The 22,677-nt window shown below is 38.4% G+C and overlaps 1 protein-coding gene and 1 long non-coding RNA gene across 4 annotated transcripts in view; one reads left to right on the top strand and one right to left on the bottom strand.

The window, feature by feature from the left end:
- LOC127518397 (uncharacterized) overlaps positions 1–22,677 on the bottom strand; it is a 40,599-nt gene that overhangs the window by 4,121 nt on the left and 13,801 nt on the right. The gene's annotated exons all lie outside the window — the stretch shown is intronic.
- On the top strand, positions 735–19,984 carry LOC127518044 (NACHT, LRR and PYD domains-containing protein 1 homolog). Of its 3 annotated transcripts, XM_051904361.1 has the most exons (7): positions 736–918; positions 8,029–8,117; positions 8,539–8,658; positions 8,743–8,823; positions 10,154–10,200; positions 13,794–14,370; positions 18,158–19,984. In XM_051904361.1, the coding sequence occupies exons 1-7, from the start codon at positions 853–855 to the stop codon at positions 19,344–19,346; spliced, it is 2,169 nt and encodes a 722-aa protein (XP_051760321.1). In that variant the 5' UTR covers positions 736–852; the 3' UTR covers positions 19,347–19,984. The 3 variants fall into 3 exon arrangements, with proteins under 3 accessions (XP_051760329.1, XP_051760321.1, XP_051760336.1); XM_051904369.1 differs by lacking the exon at positions 8,743–8,823 and having other exon boundaries at positions 735–918; XM_051904376.1 differs by lacking the exon at positions 8,029–8,117.

Below are 22,677 nucleotides of genomic sequence, written 5' to 3'. Positions count from 1 at the left end.
CCTTTCGTGTTTCTCTCTCCTCATTGCTGCAGATTCCGTCTGCCAATCATCTGGGAAAGCGGATTGGCTCCTCTCTTGGCGTTGCATCCTTTAATAACGCGCTTCTGCGCAATGCAAGACAGGCGGGGCTCTGAGCATGTGTTCTGCTGGGAGGACGCGTTGGTGACAGTGTTCCTCCGGCCTGTTGTAAAGTTGATCGAAGTGAAGTGAAGTAGCCTGTTGCATGTCTAACAGTGTTTTCCAACTGTTTTTCCCACCATCTTTTTTCTTGTTTATTTTTGCTAATTCTCTGTCTAATATTGTGTCGGTATTAAAAGGTACCTAATCTGTAAATAGAGTCACGCCACTCTTGTAGGAAATGGGTACCTATTTTGTTTAAAACCTATATTTTCTCCTGGTTTTGAACAGATATAGGGAAATGGGGAAGTGGGATGTATTTTGGTTTAATTTTTCTTTGTTAGGATATATTTTGTTGTATAGCGACATCTTGTGGACAACACAATACACTGCCTTACATTTTGTTTGTGATTTTGGCTCATGCCCATCTCTGCAGTTGACATAGTGGCTTGTAAACGAAAGAAACTACTAATTGCTCCTACAATGAACGCAAATCGATGTTTTCCCTTCGTGACGTTCTTCATTTATGTTACTCCTCAACGCTCCCTGACTGGGTAACACAAGTCATGATGTCACACACTCCAGTAGACAACAGGTGGCGCTAAACACATTTAACGACAAACTGAAACCAGCCAGAAAACTAAAAGGAGAAAGATCGTTTTTTGGTTGTTGACACCTGAAGATTATGCGCACGCCTATTCTGAGGAAACACCCTTGTGAAGAAGCCAAAAGGAAATGTTATTACGGAATGTAAATTCACATTTCGAATTCTTAAAAACTGGACATAAGTATCGCGCTATGGTAAGTTCATTTAATCAACTTCTGGTATGTCATATTATTGTACAAATTCGCCTCACTATCATATTAAACTCGATCTTCAAATATTAACGGTCATTTAATGGAGATGTGATGCATGTAAAAGTGGACAAGTTCTTCAGGATTGTGATATCGAGCTCTGGGGATTCATCTTTTAGCTGAGATTAATTTACGGAATATTTACAATCTGAAATATACAAAAGAGGAAATGTAAAATTTAAAATAAATATTAAATATTTCCGCGCTTCTGTAGACGATCAGCTTTAATGAGACAATTCTTATTTGTGCATCCTCGTTTCCTTTCCTCGCCCTTCAACTTCACCCCCGTGGGATGTGAGGGGAGGATGCAAGGAAAGGAAACGAGGACGGAGGAATCGAAGGAAATGTTATTTTGTACATCGGAATGTTCTTGATCACTCGAGCATCGCTTCAAAGCGTCATCAGCTGCGCTCGAGGGATCTGCCCTCATGTTGTTAAAGTTTGGTTATTCAAAAAATTAATAATAAATAATAATAACGCAAGATGCCCCGGTGAAATGTGAGATGTAAAGTTTATTTAAACTGCAAAAGTAAAGCATACGTTTAAATTATTGTGAAGGGGGAGGAGAATGTATACGTGAGTCAGGTTTTTAGACGAGAAAGACACCTGTGTATCCTCACTCATGACTCCTCAGGAAGCTTCCTCACTCCTCGATCCTCCTCGCGGTGCAATTAGAGATTTGAGATCCTTCAAGATGGATGAGCTCGATCGGTTTTCGGTCATAGGATGGAGGACGGAGGAGCGAGGAAACGAGGAAGCATCAGTTTGAGTATTGAGAAGCACCCCAGGTGCTTCATGAGGGAGGATACACAGGTGTATCAAGTCTTTCTCGTCGAGAAACCTGACTCACGCATTCTCCTCCCTCTTCACATCTGACACAATAATTTAAATGTATGCTTTACTTTTGCACTAAACTTTGCATCTCCCATATTTCAACGGGGCATCTTGCATTATTAATATTTATTATGATTTTTTTAAATAACCAAACTTTAACAACATGAGGGCAGATCGCTCGAGCGCAGCTGATGACGCTTTGAAGTGACGCTCGAGTGATCAAGAACATTCCGATATACAAATGTTAGGCTTGTTCGAGATGCGCCTTGCCTCGCCTGAGTACTTGTTATTTATTTCCATACGAAAGATGTGTTTATCAATCATTTTTACTTTAATTATAGACATGTTTTTATATATATATTTTTTTTATATATATTTTTATAAATGACAACAATCACATAACCCATAGAGAGATCGCAGTGTCAGAGAGTTTGGGAATATTTGCACATTATTTTTACACATAAAAACATGATAATAATAATAAGTTTTATTTATATAGCGCCTTTCCAGGGCTCAAGGACGCTTTACAATTATCAAGGAAGAGATAATACAAGTAGACAATGATGAAAACAATAATGGACAGGGAAGCATACAGAAGAATAGAGTCAAATACAGAAATACAAAACAGGACTTAAGAGACATAACATAACATTCAGAGAAATATTAGTAATAATGCAGAGCAATCAATTCATCAAATCAGAGGTATAACATTCAGAAAACAGGTGAGTTTTGAGTAATGATTTAAATTCAGAGATATTATTAACAGAGTGAGCGGGGGAGAGAATTCCAGAGTTTGGGTGCGATAGCACTGAATGATCTGCCCCCCATTGAAGAGAGGCGATGCCGAGGGACAACGAGAAGGCCAGAGTCAGAGGAACGTAGTGAGCGAGTCGGGGTGTAGGGGACAAGCATGTTACAAAGATAAGAGGGAGCCAAGCCATGCAAAGGTTTAAAAGTGAGCAGGAGAATTTTGAATTAAATACGGTAGGCAACTGGAAGCCAGTGGAGATCATACAAAATTGGGGTGATGTGAGCAGAACGCTTGGTATGGGTGAGTATTCTAGCAGCAGAGTTTTGAATGTATTGTAATCTGGAAATGGAGCTGGCAGGTAGACCAATGAAAAGGGCATTACAGTAATCAAGGCGTGATGAGACAAATGCATGGATGACAGTTTCAGCGTCTTTGTTACTGATGAAGGGACGGAGTTGGGCAATGCGACGTAGATGAAAGAATGCAGATTTAATATGAGGTAATATGAGACTGAAAGGAAAGGGTGGAGTCAATGATTACACCTAAATTTTTAACAGTATTGGATGTTTTGATGTGAGAACCAGCAATTTCACAGGTGAAGTTGGTAGAAATATTGCTGGTAAGTGAGGGAGTTCCAATGAAAATAATCTCAGTTTTGTCCATGTTGAGTTTCAGAAAATTTGAATATTTGAATGATAACAGAGTTTTAAAATCAATACATCACAGTTGTTTAAACCAATGAGCATTAAGCTGTGTCGTCAGCAAGTCCTTTCCCATCGTGCTTTTGGTCAGCGCAGTCGGTGGAGAGCAACTGTGCTCGACTGCAGAATCCGATGAGGCCGCCTCGCCCTCGCGAGAGGTTTTTGACACACGTCGGCATGACGTCAGAGCAAGGCGGCCCACCCTCGGACACATTTCTAACCGGCATGCATCTCGCGGTGATCACCGGTGATCGGTTCTGCGCAGATTTTGCTCATCTCAAACGAGCCTGGTGATTCAAAAGCATAGTGGTATGCTCTTTAATTATGGCAATCCATTTTGACTTTTATTCTTTCTGAGGATATGAATTCTTGATATCAAGAATTGAATTGTTGATATCAGGAATTACATTTCCACTAGTAACAATGTTAATTCTTGATATCAACAATTCAATTCTTGATATCTGTAATTGTATTTTCATTAGTGAAATGTCACCATAGGCTGCCATTCAAACTGCTACTAGTAAAAATGCAAATTTTTGATATCAAGAATTCAATTGTCACTAGTTGAAATGTCAGTTCTTGATATCAACAATTGAACTGCTACTAGTAAAAATGTTCATTTTTGATATCTAAAACTGTGTTTCTGATATCACTATAATTTCAGATATCTAAAATGGCTTTCTTACTAGTAACAATCACATTCATGATATCAGAAACTAACATTGTCACTAGTGACAATCAAATTATTGATATCAAAAATTAACATTGTTACTAGTACCAATTCAATTGTTGATATCAAGAATAGACATTTGCACTAGTAACAAAGTAATTAATGATATCAAAAATTATGATTTTTACTAGTAAGAATTGTATTTCTGATATGTGAAATTAGAATTTCAATTAGTAAGAAATCAATTCTTGATATCAACAATTGAATTTGAATGGCAGCCTATGGTAACATTTCACTATGAATACAATTACAGATGTCAAGAATTCTTTTTACTAGTGAAAATTCAAATGTTGATATCAAGAATACATATTTCTGCGAGTGATGACATGTTGATATCATGAATTAACATTTTTACTAGTGGAAATTTAATTCCAGATATCAAGAATTAGCATTTTAACTAGTGAAAATTGAATTGTTGATATCAAGAATTCATATCCTGCGAATGAATAAAAGTCTTGCCATATTTAATCACTCTCGCCGTACTTTGATATCATTGGCTGATCAGTCTTGTTTTCTTTCTTTGCATCCTGCCCTCGCATCCTACAGTGGTGGAGCTGAGACACGAGGAAAGGAAAGGAGGATGCAAAAATAAGATATGAGAAGAGAAGATCGATTAAGACATACAGATGTATTTTGATAGCTATAAAAACGCCCATTAAAATAGTTTGTTTGTGTTATTTAAAGGATAAATATAAATATAAATAATATAACAAGTTAAATAACAGGGTAGGCCTACAATGGGGCTAAAGACACACCTTAAGAAAAAATGTGCTTTTCACTACATCTATAATATGATTGCAGAAAAAATATGTTTGTATTGAACTTTTTTTTTTATCCCTGGTGGGGATAAAAATTTATGTTTTTATATATATGTTTTTATATTATATGTTATAAATATAAAAAAAACAGGAACTCATTAAATGGATTTTTTTCACCCATTTTGATGTCATTTCTGCCCTGCTATAGTGTGATGGCAGTGAGACGGAAGAGGGCACATGTTATTGGAAATATAACATAAATGATCATCTGTAAAGAAATGAAGCGTGAACATATGAGACGCAAAAGAGAATTGTGGGTGTGCTTTGGGTTTATGCGCAGAGAAAACAGCGCGCAAGTTCTCTTTTGCGGTTCTTCGCAAAACAGCTTAAAAGTGCCCTAGATTGTAAAATTGAATTTACCTTGGCATAGTTGAATAATTAGAGTTCTGGGCCCGTATGTATAAAACTCCTCAGAAATGCTCTTAAGAATAGTCTGAAGTTTTGACTTAAGTGTCAAAAAATTCTTAGTAAAGAGTAGGACTTTTCTAAGAGTAGGAGACTTTTATAAAGAAGCTAAAAGCAACTTTTAGTAAAGTATAAGACTGATTCTTAAGTGCTGACTGAAGTCGCACTTAAGTGTTGTGAAATAAAGACTACAATTATGTCAACTCAAAATGGCCGCCCTCAACCTCTGAATCAGCCAATAGCGAGTCTGCAAGGGTGAAGTCACAGCAGCACAACACCGATAATTTAATGTTATTATTAAAAAAAAAAAAATCATTGAAAAAGACACTGAAACGTTTTAATATTTTAATTTATTTTTAAAAATAGCTTTGCATTGTGCAAAATTATCACAAATTAGTATTGATGGTGTGGAATCTTTTTCTATTGATATATGTCTCCTCATTTACAGTTAGAGCAATGATGTGAACATGAGTTCATCAACGGCTCCAACAACTTCAGGGAAGCCCACTATCAACATAAAAGTGGCTTGCTTTTGCCGCATGGTTTGGTGGTCAGTTGGAAAATCAATGAAATGCCACAGAGTAGTGGCCAAATGTGATGTCCAGCCAAATGAAAATTGACATCTTCAACCTTAATTCAAATATTTTTAAAAATGTGTTAAAAGATGTAAGCATATCGTGTAGCTGTGCTTATTTTTGGCCAGGCTGTCATGCACAGTAATTATGAACACATGCAAAAACAAGAGAGAACCAATGAAATATTAAAAACTGATTATGTTGTAGTCCATGTCATTTAAATAATATAAATATAAACATAAAAATAAAAATATTTTCCTCATATTTTGATGGTTTAAGCAAAATTGTAGGGTCCTTTAAAAAAAAAAAAAAAACCTTTGCACATCAATTTTGGCCACTATGTTTGGTGTGGTAAGTTTACACAAAACTAAAGAGCTCAAAAGAATATCACAGGAATGAAGGTTTTGACAGGGCAAGCGCTTTAGGACTGCATTAATATTAGAAAAGTTTTCCAGTGCTGGAGAGAGCTAAGCAGGAAGGCCTGAAAACAGACGAGGAGACTACTTTGATTCCTTATCATGTAACGTTAAGTAACACTGGGTTTTGATTGTCTGGAGCTGCTGTTCAGTTGGCGATTAACAACAAACTCTTGTTTGTATGTACTGTACGTTAATTTTTTGTGCTTCCTTGTCATTCGTTCATCATCTGCGCTTTATTTTTCATGAAGCATTTTGTTGCGCGTCAGCTATGATAAACAGATATCCACTCTCGTTTTGCGTGTATAACAGTGGCCAGATAGTGAGAGTTGTGCAGTTAAACTACTGCACACTGACAATCGCTAGAGAATGAGGTGTTTAGCATCATTGTTAGTGCACTCGCCTCATGTGCCAGCAGCGATCAGGCCGGGGTTTGAAACTGACTCGGAGCAGGGTGATTAGTATTGGAGTACAAGTTTTGGAGGCGGCGCAATGAAAAGAGGGGTGGGTTTGTTTGGGTTGATTTCAAATATCAACAGTGTTCAACAATGAATTTGAGAAATCGCATACAACACCTTTAAATGTATTAAAATGCATTAAACATATTAATTATTGTTTAAGTAATATTTATTAAATTTATTACATTTATTTAAAGTTATTACATTTCTTATTAGGTCAGTTGCAAAAATAATTGACAATCAAGTTTATATAATTTTATCAACTCCATGTCATCATATAACTCCAATACATCATATCTTCATTGAAAAGCATGTCTCCCCTCTTCTTTGCTGCCATCTTGTTACTCTTAACTAGGTTAAGATACCTCTCCAGCTCTCCTAAATAATTTAGGAGCTAAGACCTAGTCTTGACACTTAGGAACCTTTATGAATCAAAAATTACTTTATGAGTAAAATTACGTCATTCTTAGAATTTTGACACACTTAAGACTAAAATTTTACTCTGAGCGGCTTTATACATACGGGCCCTGAACATGGAAATTACATACAGTGAGTCTCAAACACCATTGTTTCCTCCTTCTTATGTAAATCTTGTGCGTGAAAAACACCACAGAAAAACAGACCAATCTCAACATAACACCGACTGTGACACAACTGGTCGTTATCTTCATCTGAAGTATTTAAGAGAGATGGAAAGGGTTCTCAACCTAGTTAAGAGTTGCAGGATGTCAGTGTTACACGCACAGAGAGACAGAGAACACGCACTTTACAAGAAATAATAAATCTGTTGGAATCTTATGATGACAGTCAAATTTGAGCTGATGGGATTCATAGTTGTTGTTTTTGTATCTGGTTGTTTAACTGCATCACTTGAATACACTGGAACTCATTATTTTGGAGGGAGAACAAATATCAAGCATTAGAAAAGTGTAACAGGCTCCATGTCGAAGCGTTCAGAGAGTTATTCAGTAAACGTGATTATCAATAAGATATGAGCGCTGGCACAGAGAATCTGTCAGTGAGTCACTGTACAGCAGCAGAAAACACATGAACCCTCTGAACAGGGAGAGATTCAGGCTTTTTCTCCTGCTGTTGAAGTTCAATGAGACACAAGATCATCAGTGAGGTCAGACACTGACGGTGAGTAATGGAGTCTGAATCACTGATCCAGTTCATCTCAGAGGTTTGTCAGACCAGTTCTTCCACAGTAAACCAGTACTTCATGGACATTATAAGAACACGATCATCCACAAACTGCTGCTACAAAATCTGAAGCACAGAAATCTCTAGAGTGTTGTTGTATGTGTAACATTGGGATTTGTTTTCAAAAGGTTTTGTATGATTTGTTCTCATTGTTTCCATATGCAGTTTCTCATTATGGAGAACAGAGAGAGCAGTGAATTCTGCAGATTTTCATCTGCAGAATTCAGTGATGAACCCGTGACCTCTGACCCCACGTGAGTTTAAACCTGTAGTGGAAATATGCTTTGAAATTCTTTCTAACATTTATGGATAAGGATATAACTGTAAAATGTAAGTTAGGCTCTGAGGAAAACACGTCTTAAAGGCATTAAACAGCACACGCTTCTGTCAAAGCTCAACAGTGCAAGACACAGTAAACGCTTATAAATATAAAGTATTCTCATGTTTCCTGCAGCATCTCACTCTGTTTCCTCTCATATTTTCCATTGGGCTTTGTCCATGGAAATTGGTTATTCACAACTGTAAAACGACGTGACTGGCTGATGGTTTTTGTGCACAGTGTGCAGATACGACTAATTGATAATCAAATTTATTATCCATTTTATCAGTTAGTTGTTGCAGCCTTGTTTATAATAAATGAAACAGCAGGCAGAACTAAAGGAAGAATTATTTCAGGTTTTTCGGTGGCTGGTATCACACATCTTCATCTCAAAGACCTAAAAGCGAGTCACTGAAGATTGACAGATCCATGAGTTGTCTGAAAATTAGTGCTGAAGCAGTGACCTCTGACCCCAGGTGAGATATAATCCAGTATTAGGGACCACAGACTGACAAACAAAACAGCAGACAGAACTGAATTTTTTTTTTGTGTTTTCTCAGTATCTGGAGTAAGAGTTCTTCAAATAGAAGATACAACAGAGAGCCTCTGAAGAGTGACAGATTGGTGACCTCTGACCCCAGGTGAGGATTAATGTGTCGTGGGTGATTTAACTGCTCTATGACATTCAGAAACACACTGAATACACACAGACAGGATGTGGTGGTCGGGCCAAGAACAAGCTGGACAGGTAGTAGGCAAAACGAGAAGGGTTTATTTAATCCAACAAATAAAATAATCTTAACAGGGAAGTTGAAATCATTTCCAAAGTATATACAAAGGAATAACAAAAAAAACAAAAACAAAAATTAAACAATCAAAGAAAAATAACTCCCCTGTTAACAAGATAACAAAAAAACTACAACTAAGGTCAGTTGCCCATGATGTTACTATAACTGGACAACCCCGACTAACCTCTGCTCATCTCATCATTGCTATAAATACCCATTTAGCACATACCAAACCAAGTAAAGGTAAATATCAAATAACTTTACCAAATAAACTCAAACAAAATAGCAAGTCACAGAACAATATACGCTATCATACCTAACATAATACAATCATCTACCTATAATACAAAAAAAAGAAAATACTCAAACCAACAAACAGATAACCTAAATAACATAACACAAAAGATCCCCTCTAACTCAGAACATGATGGTACAGTCCAACTTTCTCTGGCACAGCACAAATTAGGAGATTGAAGCACCACCTCTCACTTTGTCTGCCGTCACTCCATGGACCAGAGCAATCTAGGACTCAGGTAAAGTTAATCAGCAAGGAATATAAGAAGTGTGCACCCTTCTATACATTCAAGATTTTAATAAACTTAACCTTTTAAACTTGTCCTGTGTATTTCTTGTAATAAGGGGATTTAAATAAAAGTAACAAACCATATTATGTTAAACTAAATTAAACATTAAACCAAACACAATGGTAAGGCTAAACATGTGAGGTGGGCTACGCACTCGTCACACAGGATTTGACACTTTTAGGAGCACTTTAGAGGTATGAAAATGTAATAAATGCTAATGAAATGAAATGTAATGTAAATGTCAAATAATGTGTTTTTCTTTAATAAAGGGACAAAAGAAGACATTTAGAAGCAAAAGTATTTAATTCAGAATAGAAAAATTACACAAAGTTACACAAAGTCTACTTCCATCTATACCGAATAATTATGTAATTATGTTTAGGCCTACTTTTAACAGAGTGTGTAACCAATTGTGTAAACCAATTGTTCATTGTGCTTGATAACAAAAGGCTGTTTTTATGTTCCACAGAGGAAAGTAAGTCATACAGGTTTGGAACAAAATCAGGCTAAAAGATCAATCATTTTTGGATGAACTTTTGTGTTTCTTCTTTTTTTCTGACCTTTAGAAAATTAATATGAATCATGTTTGTGTTTTATAGTGTGGATCATTGTGGAGAGTTCAGAAGTACAGCAGAACTACACAAATGTAGGTCGACACACAATCATTCAGTGATTTGATGTTGATTTGTCTCATTTAGTGAAATGTTTCGGTAACACTTTACAATAAGGTTGTATTAGTTAACATGGTAACACTTTAGTATAGGGAACACATAAACTATTAACTATGAATTTTCCCTCAATAAACTCATAATTTACTGCTTATTAATAGTTAGTAAGGTAGTTGTTAAGTTTAGGTATTGGGTAGGATTAAGAATGTAGAATAAGGTCATGCAGAATAAGGCATTAATATGTGCTTAATAAGTACTAAAAAACAGCCAATAATCTAGTAATATGCATGCTATTAAACGACTAGTTAAAAGACCCTAAAATAAAGTGTTACCAACAACATTAGTTAATGCATTAGTTAATCATGAACAACACCTCTGTTCAGCATTAGTTAATGTTTGTTAATGTTAACACATATATTAATGCATCTATTCACGTTAACAGCACCAGTAGCACCATTAACTTACTGTACATACTTACATTAGTTTATGTAGCAGTTGACTCACTAAGGGTGAACATTTCTAACTCACCACTCACACTAAAGGTAAAGTGCCATTGTGTACCTTGTCAGCATTATTTATTAATAAGGCATTGATTTGGGCTGTAAACATAATTCAGAAGTGGAAACCATCTGAACATTAACAGATATGATGCTCATATTTATATGCACTTTACTATCATTACTTACATTCAACAAAGCATTTATTAATGGAATTTGTGAACCATTTCTTTAAACTACGTACAATTATAAATAAAAGAATAACAGACAAACAAGCATAATCACAATCATTTATTTTTTGCAAAAATGTCAAAAGTGGTCCCAAAAGTAGTTCAAATGATGATGAGTTGCAGTCACAGTCCTCTCTGACAGTAATAGTTTTTTATAGGGTACAGAGTCAAGTCAAGTCAAGTCACCTTTATTTATATAGCGCTTTTTACAATGTAGATTGTGTCAAAGCAGCTTTACATTGATAACTGGTACATTATTTGGCTGCACAGCAGCTCTTAAAGAATAGTGTCAATGCAGGCAGATCAAAGCACTGTTGAATATCAAATGTCAAGTCAAATGTCAGAGCAGAATTTAAGCTGTTAATCCATGAAAATATGAATCTGGCTTCTCTCCGTGAAGGCGCGCACTCATTTCAAATGTCAATCCACTGAAACATGGCATGTCGCAATCTGTGACGAAGCTGGTGAGAACCAATGAGCGTTCGATATCAGTGCCGTAAACCATGTCGTAACGCTTCTCGAGGGTGGCGCTACTTTCAAATTTGAATCATAACGAGCGCTGGCTTTGACTATGAATGTCTCTGCTGAGAGATCGCCGGATAAAGGGCTGAATTTGGATCTGTTCCTTACAAACATATGGATTCTAAAGATTTGGAGTACAGCGAACAAATAAAATTGATGTGATTTGTGAATTTATGTTGTGCTTTAGTGTATCTTATGTATTGTCAGTCGCTGCATAGGAGAAAACGCCTTTGTGTCGCACAGCAAACAAACTAAATATTACAAAATGGGGTAACTCTTTAGATTACAGCCCTGAAAGTACTGCATAATTACAATGAATTTACAGCGTAACTTTCGGTAATTATAGTGTACCTATAAAGTAAGTACATGTAAGTATAGGGGAACAATATGTAAAGTCTTGGGAATAAAGGGGTAACAACCAGGAAAATAACAAATTATTTATACTGTAAGTATTTTAGAACTAAGAGGTACTTATACTATTATGATAGACAACAATCTTACGTTTGGGAGCAATTTAGCGAGAAAGTGCACTGATTAAGTTGTTTCAAGGCAAGTAGAAAGAACTATTGCAATCTATTTTAATACATGGAGAAATATACTTTTGTTTCATGTCGTTACAGGGTAAGTAATAAAAAACCCCTGCAAACAATCTGATATCACTTGGAAACCTTTATTTCAAAACAAAGTTACAACACTTCTTATTCGTTTCTCTTGCTTGGCTTCCTCCTCCTCTTGTTCCTTTTCTTCTTTTTATTTTTTTCCACTGATGAATCTTAAGAGCGAATCCCGTCATTTGCTATTCTGTATTATATAGTACAGTACACCCGGAACTGTGCTCACTGTTTACTCATCTTTTACCCTCATGCCATCTGAGATGTATACGACTTTCCTTCTTAAGATGAACACAAACAAAGTTTTTTAGAAAAATAAATCATATCTGGGAACACTTTATAATGCAAGCTCATGTGTTCCTAAAAGCCGAAGCATCAAACAGCACATACAGCGATAACAACAGTAATCCATACGACCCCAATGGATGAATCAATGTCTTCTGAAGTGAAACGATCTGTATTTGTAAGAAAAATACCAAATATTTTAAAATTTTAAACTTTCGACCAACTGTCACCTGCGCGTGCACGAGAGGGTTGAGAGTTCATGCTTGACGTAACTTGAAGCGTGACGTAAGCCTGCCGAGAAACTCACGTGAAAATGCCGGATGCCGTCATTTTTTTTTATTTATTTTTTTTATTAATGCTCACAACAAAATACACAGAATACCAGATAATGATAATGAGAAACAAACAAGACAGAATAACAGAGACGGCAGTTCTCGCATGAGTTTCACATGAATCTCCCGCAAGAACATCATGAAAGCTTCACGTTGCTCATTACAATATGCTTCGTCGAACGCAAAGTCGACTCTCATGCAGGCGCTGGTGACAGTTGGTCGGAAGCGAAAAGATGAATAGCCTAAACCATGAGAAAATTTCTGGGTGTACTGTACTGGGTATTTTCTTTTAATGGGATTCCTTCTTAAGATTCATCAGTTGAGAAACAAGAGGAGGAGGAAGCCAGTCAAGAGAAACAACAACAACAAAAGGGACAAAACATGTTACTTTCTGTCAGGACTTTAGAATTTGAAATGAAAAGTTGATTTAAAAAAAAATGAATAAATGAATAATAAGTGTTGTAGACCTGTTTTTAATTGTTAGTTGTTTTTCAAATAAAGGTTTCGGAGTCAGTGATATCAGTTAATGTTAAAATAGTGTACACTTTACAATAAGGTTGTATTAGTTAACATTAGTTAATGCATATAGTGTACACTTTACAATAAGATTCACAAATTCCATTAATAAATGCTTTGTTGAATGTAGGTAATGATAGTAAAGTGCATATAAATATGAGCATCATATCTGTTAATGTTCAGATGGTTTCCACTTCAGAATTATGTTTACAGCCCAAATCAATGCCTTATTAATAAATAATACTGATCAGGTACACAATGGCATTTTTCCTTAGTGAGTCAACTACTACATAAACTAATGTAAATATGTACAGTAAGTTAACCTTAAAACATTAAGGACATTTACAGGCATTGTTCATGGTTAGTTCATGTTATCTAATGCATTAACTAATGTTAACTACTGGTGCTGTTAACGTGAATAGATGCATTAACATATGCGTTACCGTTAACAAAGATTAACTAATGCTGAACGGAGGTGTTGTTCATGATTAGTTCATGTTAACTAATGCATTAACTAATGTTAAGTAATACAACCTTATTGTAAAGTGTTACCAATGTTTCTCTCTTCTTGTGTTCAGGGGCCTGTGATCTCACACTGGATCCAAACACAGCAAACACTCGTCTCATTCTGTCTGATGAGAACAGGAAGATCAAATATGTGAAAGATCATCAGCCGTATCCTGATCATCCAGAGAGATTTGATGAGTATTTTCAGGTTCTGTGTGGAGAGAGACTGACTGGACGCTGTTACTGGGAGGCTGAATGGAGCAGAGGTGCTGTTATATCAGTGACATATAAAGGAATCAGCAGGAAAGGATGGAGTGAAGACTGTGTGTTTGGATTCAGTGACAAATCCTGGAGTCTGGAGTGCTCTAATAACAGTTTCTATGTCTGGCACAATAAGAACAGCACGTATATACCTGTCCTCCGTTCATCCTCTACTAGAGTAGGAGTGTATGTGGACGTGTCGGCCGGCACTCTGTCCTTCTACAGCGTCTCTGACACACACACACTCACACACTTACACACATTCAACACCACATTCACTGAACCCCTCTATGCTGGATTTGGGGTTCATTATTACAACTCCTCATTGTCTCTGTGTGACATTAAACAGCCTCCTGTGAGAAACAACAGTGATACACACACAACCAGGTGAGTGAAATATACTTTGTCTTAGTGAAGGATTTTTCCAGTCTGTGATTAATAGTTCAATCCTCTGTTCTTCATTCATCACTAAACACTAGGGATGCACGATATTGGATTATTGCTGATATGCCCATATTTGTCAGTATATTTTGGCCGAAAACAGATGCAGATACGAATAAATCTTGAGTCTAGAATCTGCGCAGTAGTGAACACAAAGCGTAGCCGCGATATCAAGGTCTCGCACAAACTCCTGCAGAATCAAAGTTTCAATCTCCTCCCGAAGATCCAGAAAAAAAGTCTGTTGGTGCTTAAGTGACTACTTCACTCAGAGAAGCTGTCAACCTCAGCTGTCAATCATGACGTCAAAACCCCCATTTTATAGCATCAAATAACTAATTAAAAACAAACTTATTTAAAGAACGAACACTTTAACTAACATCAGCGTGATTAAAAACTTAATATGACAGAAACCATCTTTGGAAAAAAAATCGATCTATTTAGTTTGTCTCAGATCCCATTATGTTAGATGGAGAGGGTGGGGTTTATGACCTATACTGCATCTAGCCACATGGGGGTGATTGAGACGCTTTGGCTTCACTTCTGGTACGCTTGGGACGTAGTCTCAACCTCAGACATCACACCTCCGACCGTTGGCTGAACGTCTGATGCATATGGCACACTTATCTGGAAACACTTCAGGATTTTCGAAGTCCTCATCTGGTTGGTTGAATTCTACAGGATGTCCGGGAGACGTGTGTGTCAACACAAGGGAACCAATGACAGAACAGAACTGAAAACCACATGACCATAACCAACCAATCAGAACAAGACACATAGACTAAGGGAGAACATGAGGAGCAAGGGAAGCATGGCACAAACAAGCAACAAGAATCAAACTACAAAATAAAAGACATGAAAACAAGAACATGAACAAAACCCAAAACTAGATATTACAGAATCCCTCCCTCTAAGGGCGGCTCCCGATGCCCAACATAAACCAAAATAGGACAGTCCAGGAGGGTGGTGGAGCGGAGGCGGTCTCGGGGGAGGGATGGTGGGCCAGGCCCGTGTAGGGGGACAGGACATGACAAGGGCGGGCCTGGGCCGTGGAGCGTGGGCAGACCTGGGCCGTGGAGCGTGGGCAGACCTGGGCCGTGGAGCGTGGGTGGACCTGGTCCAAGGAGCATGGGGTCTCGGTGCACTGGAGGACCTGGATCATGGAGCAATGGTTGGCCTAGACCATGGAATAGTGGTGGGTCAAGCTCCGCATCCGCTGGAGCTTGGTACCCATAGTCCCCCCCAAAAAAAATCTTTAGGGGAAAGTTGGACAGACATGACATGAGGGAGGTCTGGCGTGGCAGCCGTGGTGTGGAGAGGCTCAAGCGTGGCAGCCGTGGCGTGACGAGGCTCTGTCATGGCAGGCGTGGCAGCCGTGGCGTGACGAGGCTCTGGCGTGGCAGCCGTGGCGTGACAAGGCTCTGGTGTGGCAGCCGTGGCATGACGAGGCTCTGGCGTGGCAGCCGTGGCGTGACGAGGCTCGGGCTCAGGCGTGGCAGCCATCTTGGCTGAGGGCTCAGGTGTGGCAGCCATCCTGGCTGAGGGCTTAGGCGTGGCAGCCATCCTGGCTGAGGGCTCAGGCGTGGCAGCCGTCTTGGCTGAGGGCTCAGGCGTGGCAGCCGTCTTGGCTGAGGGCTCAGGCTTGGCAGCCATCTTGGCTGAGGGCTCAGGCATGGCAGCCATCTCAAGATGCTGGTCAGGGGCTGGAGTCCCCTCTGGACGCTGGTCAGGGGCTGGAGTCCGCCCACACACATAAACGGGCTGTGGCCATAATGGTCAGTGCTGCATTCTCTGGAGACTCTGGAATGGCGGCCATCTTGGGGCGAGACTCTGGAGTGGTGGTCATCTTGGGGCGAGACTCTGGAGTGGCGGCCATCTTGGGGCGAGACTCTGGAGTGGCGGCCATCTTGGGACATGGCTCTGGAATGGCGGCCATCTTGGGACATGGCTCTGGAATGGCAGCCATGTTGTGAACAGGACCTGGTGTGACAGGCAAGGCCTGAACAGGCCCTGGCGTGGCAGGCATGGCTTGAGCAGGCATGGCTTGAGCAGGCATGGCGGGAGCAGGCCCTGGCGTGGCAGGCATGGCGGGAGCAGGCCCTGGCGTGGCAGGCATGGCGGGAGCAGGCCCCGGCGTGGCAGGCATGGCAAGCATGGTGTGACCAGGCCCTGGTGTGGCAGACTTGATGTGAACAGGTACTAATCTGGGAGGCATGACATGAACAGGCCTTGGCTTGGCAGACATGGTGTGGACAGTCTGTGGCTTGGAAGGCATCAAGTGAACAGGCACTGACCTGGCTGGCATAACGTGAACAGTCTCTGGTGGGGCAGGCACGACGTGAGCAGTTTTTGACTTGGTAGGCATGACGTGAACAGAAACTGACCTGGCTGGCATGGAGCGAATAGGACTTGGCATGCCGTGAACAACTCCAGACATGATGGTCGGGATGTGGAGACTCTCTGGTGTGGTGGGTACTGTGGGATTACGGGGCTCCTCGTCTGCAAAACCCGGGGTAAATGAGGTTCCACTCAACAGAAGGGCATAGTCGAGGTATTGCTCCAAGGACCAGTGATTTTTTCCCCAGGCAACATAAAACGAATCGGCCCATTTAGCCCCATCCTAAAAATGTCCTTTAGTGCCACATCATTACAATCAACAAGATGACACAGTCCACAAAAATCCTTCACATACTCCTCAATGGGGCGATTGCCGTGACGGAGATCCAAGAGGCGAACTGCTGGGTTCATTGTTACTTGGTCGTGTATTCTGTAACAATAAGTCCAGACTGAAGGCGAGATGATAAACCCAAGTGCAGTTTATTGTATCAGAGTGAACAAACAAACCAAGCAACCAGTTGACATGAACATGAGCAGACTTGACCTTGAACAGACTTGACCATAAGACTCACCGACAGCAGGGTTACAATAATAATACACGACAAAGTAACATGGGGAAGACAATGACTTAAATACATGAACTTAGTGAACACATGACTATGGCAACCAATGGGGAAGTGACACAAGGAACAAGGGAACCAATGACAGAACAGAACTGAAAACCACATGACCATAACCAACCAATCAGAACAAGACACATAGACTAAGGGAGAACATGAGGAGCAAGGGAAGTATGGCACAAACAAGCAACAAGAATCAAACTACAAAATAAAAGACATGAACATGAAAACAAGAACAAAACCAAAAACTAGACATTACAGAATTAAACTCTCATTAAACTATACCAATGTATTTAATGTACAAAATCTTTTGATGGTACATTTTCCACAAAGACAGCTGTTAGAAGGTGTGTGAATTGTGACAAATTTTTTATAGTAGACTGTTAGTATGTTGTTGATTTTGAGTTGTTGGTAACACTTTACAGTAAGATCCCATTAGTTAACATTCACTAATGCATTAACATAATATGTGTTATGGTATTAATCTTTAACTTTAGTTAATAAAAATTCAACTGCTCATTGTTAGTTCATGTTAGTTCTGGTCCATTATATAATATTGACAAAAAGAAATTATGATTTTAATAATGATTTAATAAACTTTGAAATTAACATTAACTGAGATTAATAAACACTTTAGTAGTTTTCATTGTTAGTTCATGCTAACTAATGTAGTTAGTCACGTCATTTATTAGTTTATTAATAATTCATTCATTTTGTACCCTGTTTGTGCATAAAAACCATCTGACTCTTTCTTTCTGCCTTCTTCTGGTTCTTCACAGGTTCTCTGACTCCAAACGTTCTGGCCTCAATATTCACCCACTGCCGAACTGTCAGTCTTGTGTCCATATAGCTGATTCTGATCAGTGGGTTCAGATTGAGCCGTCCACCTGTACAGATGAAGGAGGGTCAAAGTTCAGGGTCAGCACTGACCCAGGCCGTTACGAGTGTGTCAGGACCAGAATGCGATGGGTCTGTGACCGTGACGTCACCCTTCAGTACTGTACCGTAGACGGACACTTCCTCAACACAGAGCTGGAGAGGCTGCAGTGCAACCGGATCGGTCCAGTGATTGACGTGACGGTGATCTCAGGGAAACTGGAGGAAGTTCATCTGCCCCATTACGCCTGTTTAGGAGAGTCTGACCCCTCTCTCAAAGATGCTGTGAAAGTCCTCAGCGTAAAAGACGAGGGAATAACCACAGAACCTGTGCAGTTGACCCGATTCCATGCTAAGATTGTCAAACCATCCTTCTCTCTTAAAACATTAATAATAAGTTGGATAATGCGAGTGGACGAACACTGTGATCTTCTTCTCTACATGCGTTCTAAAGTTCCTCTCATTCTACATGTCTACTTTTTTCCATTTGATGAGTGTGCAAAAGAAAAAGTTGAGAAGGATGAAAAATCAAGTTGTCCAATCCCGCATCCCAGACCTGACAGGCCATTTCGGATGAAAACGCCACACATTCTTGATGTTCCTGGTGCCTTGACTATCCATCCCAAAGAAGGGATCACATTCAGAAGAGAAACTCCCCCAAACTACTTCAAGGTCACGACACGTCTGGAGAATGATCTGCAAATGACTCTTATCAGAAAGGAGGATAAGGAGGAGGTCTGGCCTGCAACAATTTTGAAAGATGAATTTGATCAGAGAGACGAACCGTGTCTGAATAGTGATCTGATTCATCCTATAAGAGACAAGCCATGTCTGAATAGTGAGGCAGATAAAGCAAGATATTTTGACAACCATTGGCCAGATCTCATTCAGGGCGTTACAAATGTTGGTTTTATTGCAGATAAACTGTGTCAGCAGCAACTGATTCATGAGGAACAATACTCAGAAATCACACAGAGTTTAACCAGTCAGGAGAGCATGAGAAAGATCTGTGACATTATACGCAAACACAGAGATGATGTGAAAGCTAAATTCATCTCAGTTCTTCAGGAAGAGAAGCTTTACCACTTCTGAACATTGGTCTGATTCACACTTTAAGCTCAAGCTGCATCTTTTTAAAATCTAAAACAGCAACATCGATAAACCCAAGGCTTCTCTAGTGATGATACAGGAAAATATGGGTTTATTAGAAGTTATTAAAATATACTTCTTTCAAAATATTCATTTATAGTTACGTTATGAATAGATTTAAGTTTGCACATCTAAGCAAATGTTCTACAGGGAAGGTAAAAGGAGTTCAGTGTCAGCAGAGTTACAGGAAGATTTATTGTCTGTGTATTTTTCATACTTGTTGGTGAATTGCTGATATACATTTTTTGTACATAAATTGTGAAATGTAGAATTTTACTAAAAAAGGACAGTTGTGGCAAATATAATCCAGATTTTTTTTATGTGATTATGTTTAATATTATCTTTATTTAATAAACATTTAATATTTTCTTTATCTAATAAAAGTTCTGTTCTTTTTTTGTAAACATTTTGTTGGCTCAGAATTTAACATTTACTGTATATATTGCATTTTGGACATTTCACTGCATGGAAATATTCTGAATGGTATATATTCTGAATAATGCTGTAAAGTAAGACTGTCATGGGATAATGTACAAAAAAACTAATATTTATTTATTTATTATAAATTCAAATTCAACATACTTTACCAATAATTTGGGGTAAGTTGTGTCACTATTTCTGTGTCCTTATGATCCTTTCCTTTATTTCTCCTGAGAGAAGACAGCTGAAATCTGATTTGTTGTATAATAATGCTGAAGCACAGATATTTAGCAGTGAAGAATATGTTCTCTGAGCTTCATGTCTCTACAACAGTCTCCGTCTTCCTCCAACATCAGGCCACCTGAACGAAGTCAGATTCAACATTATTCAGCTGGAGTGAATAAATCATTTCAACAAAGAGCAGAAAATAAGAGTCCAGTGATGCTCTTCCATGAAAGCAGCTGAGCGTTCTGGATGCTTTAGAAGCAGAATGTGAGATTCGTCACATTTCTTCTAATGTTGCTCGATCAAGTCATGGTTTAGTCTGGAGTTGCAGCACAGTTTGAGTCTCCAGGAGCTTTTGCACACGTTTGACCTCCAGCGGCACCTGAAAACATCCACAGCACTGCAATGAACTGCGTTTCACTGTTTCAGAGGAGAAGCAGTTCATGATGAGGCTTATATTGAAATATCTCATATTCTATTAGTGTGTTTAATCTATGTGTGATGAATCTATCTTCATACAGCTGTGATGAGCTCCATGTGTTCCACACAATGATTGTCAGTATAAATACGCTCATTAATTTGAGTGTTATTGATTAGAAGTCAGAGGAGAGAGAACAGAGAGAGAGTCTGGTGTGGCGTGACACTTACAGTTACAGCATTAGTTCATAAATACTGACTTTAGTCAATAATACACACATTACAGTCATATCTTAATAACATAATAATAACTCCACATGTTTTCACAGGATATAAAGGAGAACTGTAATGAGACACAGAAGATGGCAGTGAAATGAAACCTGTCGGTCAGTAATATATGTTGTATTAAAGCCTTGTTGCTTCAGTTTTGTGGACTAAAATGTCTCTACATGTTTCACTTCGTGTCCTGTCTGTGTGAATTTACATTTTTTACCTCACAAACAATCTTACATATTATTCCAGTCAGTGTATGTCAGGCCTGGTTTTTATCTATATTTTAAAATGATAATCTGTAAAGGTGCCTAACTTTAGAGTCTCGACTACAACAAAGCTTGATCTCTTATTGCTTTGGAGAAAAGATGCTGTTCATTTCACTCATTTGACACTGTGTTGAGATGAAAACAATGAGCTGTCATGAAATTCAGCAACAACTCTAGAGAAATGAGTCCAGTAGAGGCTACATCTGTCACTGTTGTAGTTGTGAGAGTTGTTGTCATCATTGAGCTGATAGAAACACACAGGACACATGAACTCTAGAGAGAGCGTAAGTCAGACGGGCTTCAAATGAAAGGATCAGACCGCTGCGTCTCTTTCAAAATCAATATTTTACACTGACAGCACATTCAAAACATTGTTTATATAATTACTGCACACTGTGAAGATCTCTTATTATAGGACTGATTTTTTACATTAATTTTTATATTATTTTCAGTTTTAGTATTCTTACATTGTTGTACTATTTATTACATTTTATATTAAAAAATAATATTATTGAGTAATTTTTTTATTTTAGTTTTAGTAATTTCAGTGATTAAAATATCTGTTAATGTTCATGCCAAAGTAAAGATGATATTTGCATGTATTTATAATCAAAGACACACAGAAGGTGTTCTGGGTCAATTTGACAAGCTGAAATGAATGAAATGTTTCTGATCATAATGAATCCTCCTCTGATTAGACAGAATCAGATATCAGTGAGTGTTTGTTTCAATCTCAAGCTTTGATTCTCAGTAGAGGCTGTAGTTTCAGATTCGGCCTTATTCAGTCTTTCTTGGATTATGAGGTGTTTGTGTTTTTCGTTCTCTCAGTTATTAATGGCGTCTGTGCTGCTCTTCTGAAATCTAATGTCATCTCTACAGTTGTTTGTGTTCAGCAGCAGATTCAGAAGTGTGTTCAGTCGTCAGGATCCTCCTTCATACAGCTGGACTCATTCCTGGTGAAGAACAAAGGCTGAGAGATGATTATTAAGATTAAGATTAAGAATCTTTATTGTCATTGTATACATACAGTAGTACACAACAACAAAATGAAATGAGCAACTCTAAAAGATGCCTAAAACAGTATAACTAATAAAATAACAGTAACAATAGACAGTATAGATAAAACAATATATTAAACCGTATAAACAGCAGTGCAACCACATGTACTGCCACATAAAGTGAGATAGTGCAGAAATAATTTTAAACAGCATCAAAATTGCACGTATGTTCATGATCATAACAACATTTACAATATACTTATATAATTATGAACATAAAAGTATATTATGACAGTAAAAACATTATATAAGCATTAATACAACAGCAGTATACAATTAAAAGTTAAAGTGCAAGAGAGTCTTTGGCAATGGTCACAATGTTCGCTATTATGTGTCCTAATATATGTGTAAACAGTACACATTAGCAATGTGTAAATAGTTAGTTACAGTGTGAGTGTCAAGTTTGATTTAGAGCAGTCACAGTTCTGGGGAAGAAGCTGCTCTTATATCTGGTTGTGCGAGAGTAGATGGCTTCATAACGCCTGCCTGATGGTAACAGTTCAAAGAGATGGTGACCTGGATGTGTGGAGTCCTTACAGATACTTGTTGCCTTTCCAGGTAAGGTCCTCTGTTATATAGACTCCAAGAAAACAGATGCTGGGCCCCCTCTCCACC

This window comes from Ctenopharyngodon idella, chromosome 1, assembly GCF_019924925.1.
Source record: "Ctenopharyngodon idella isolate HZGC_01 chromosome 1, HZGC01, whole genome shotgun sequence".
Classification (NCBI taxonomy): Eukaryota; Metazoa; Chordata; class Actinopteri; order Cypriniformes; family Xenocyprididae; genus Ctenopharyngodon; species Ctenopharyngodon idella.
The sequence above is the reverse complement of the archived record's forward strand: the minus strand, read 5'-3'. Positions and strand labels throughout refer to the sequence as shown.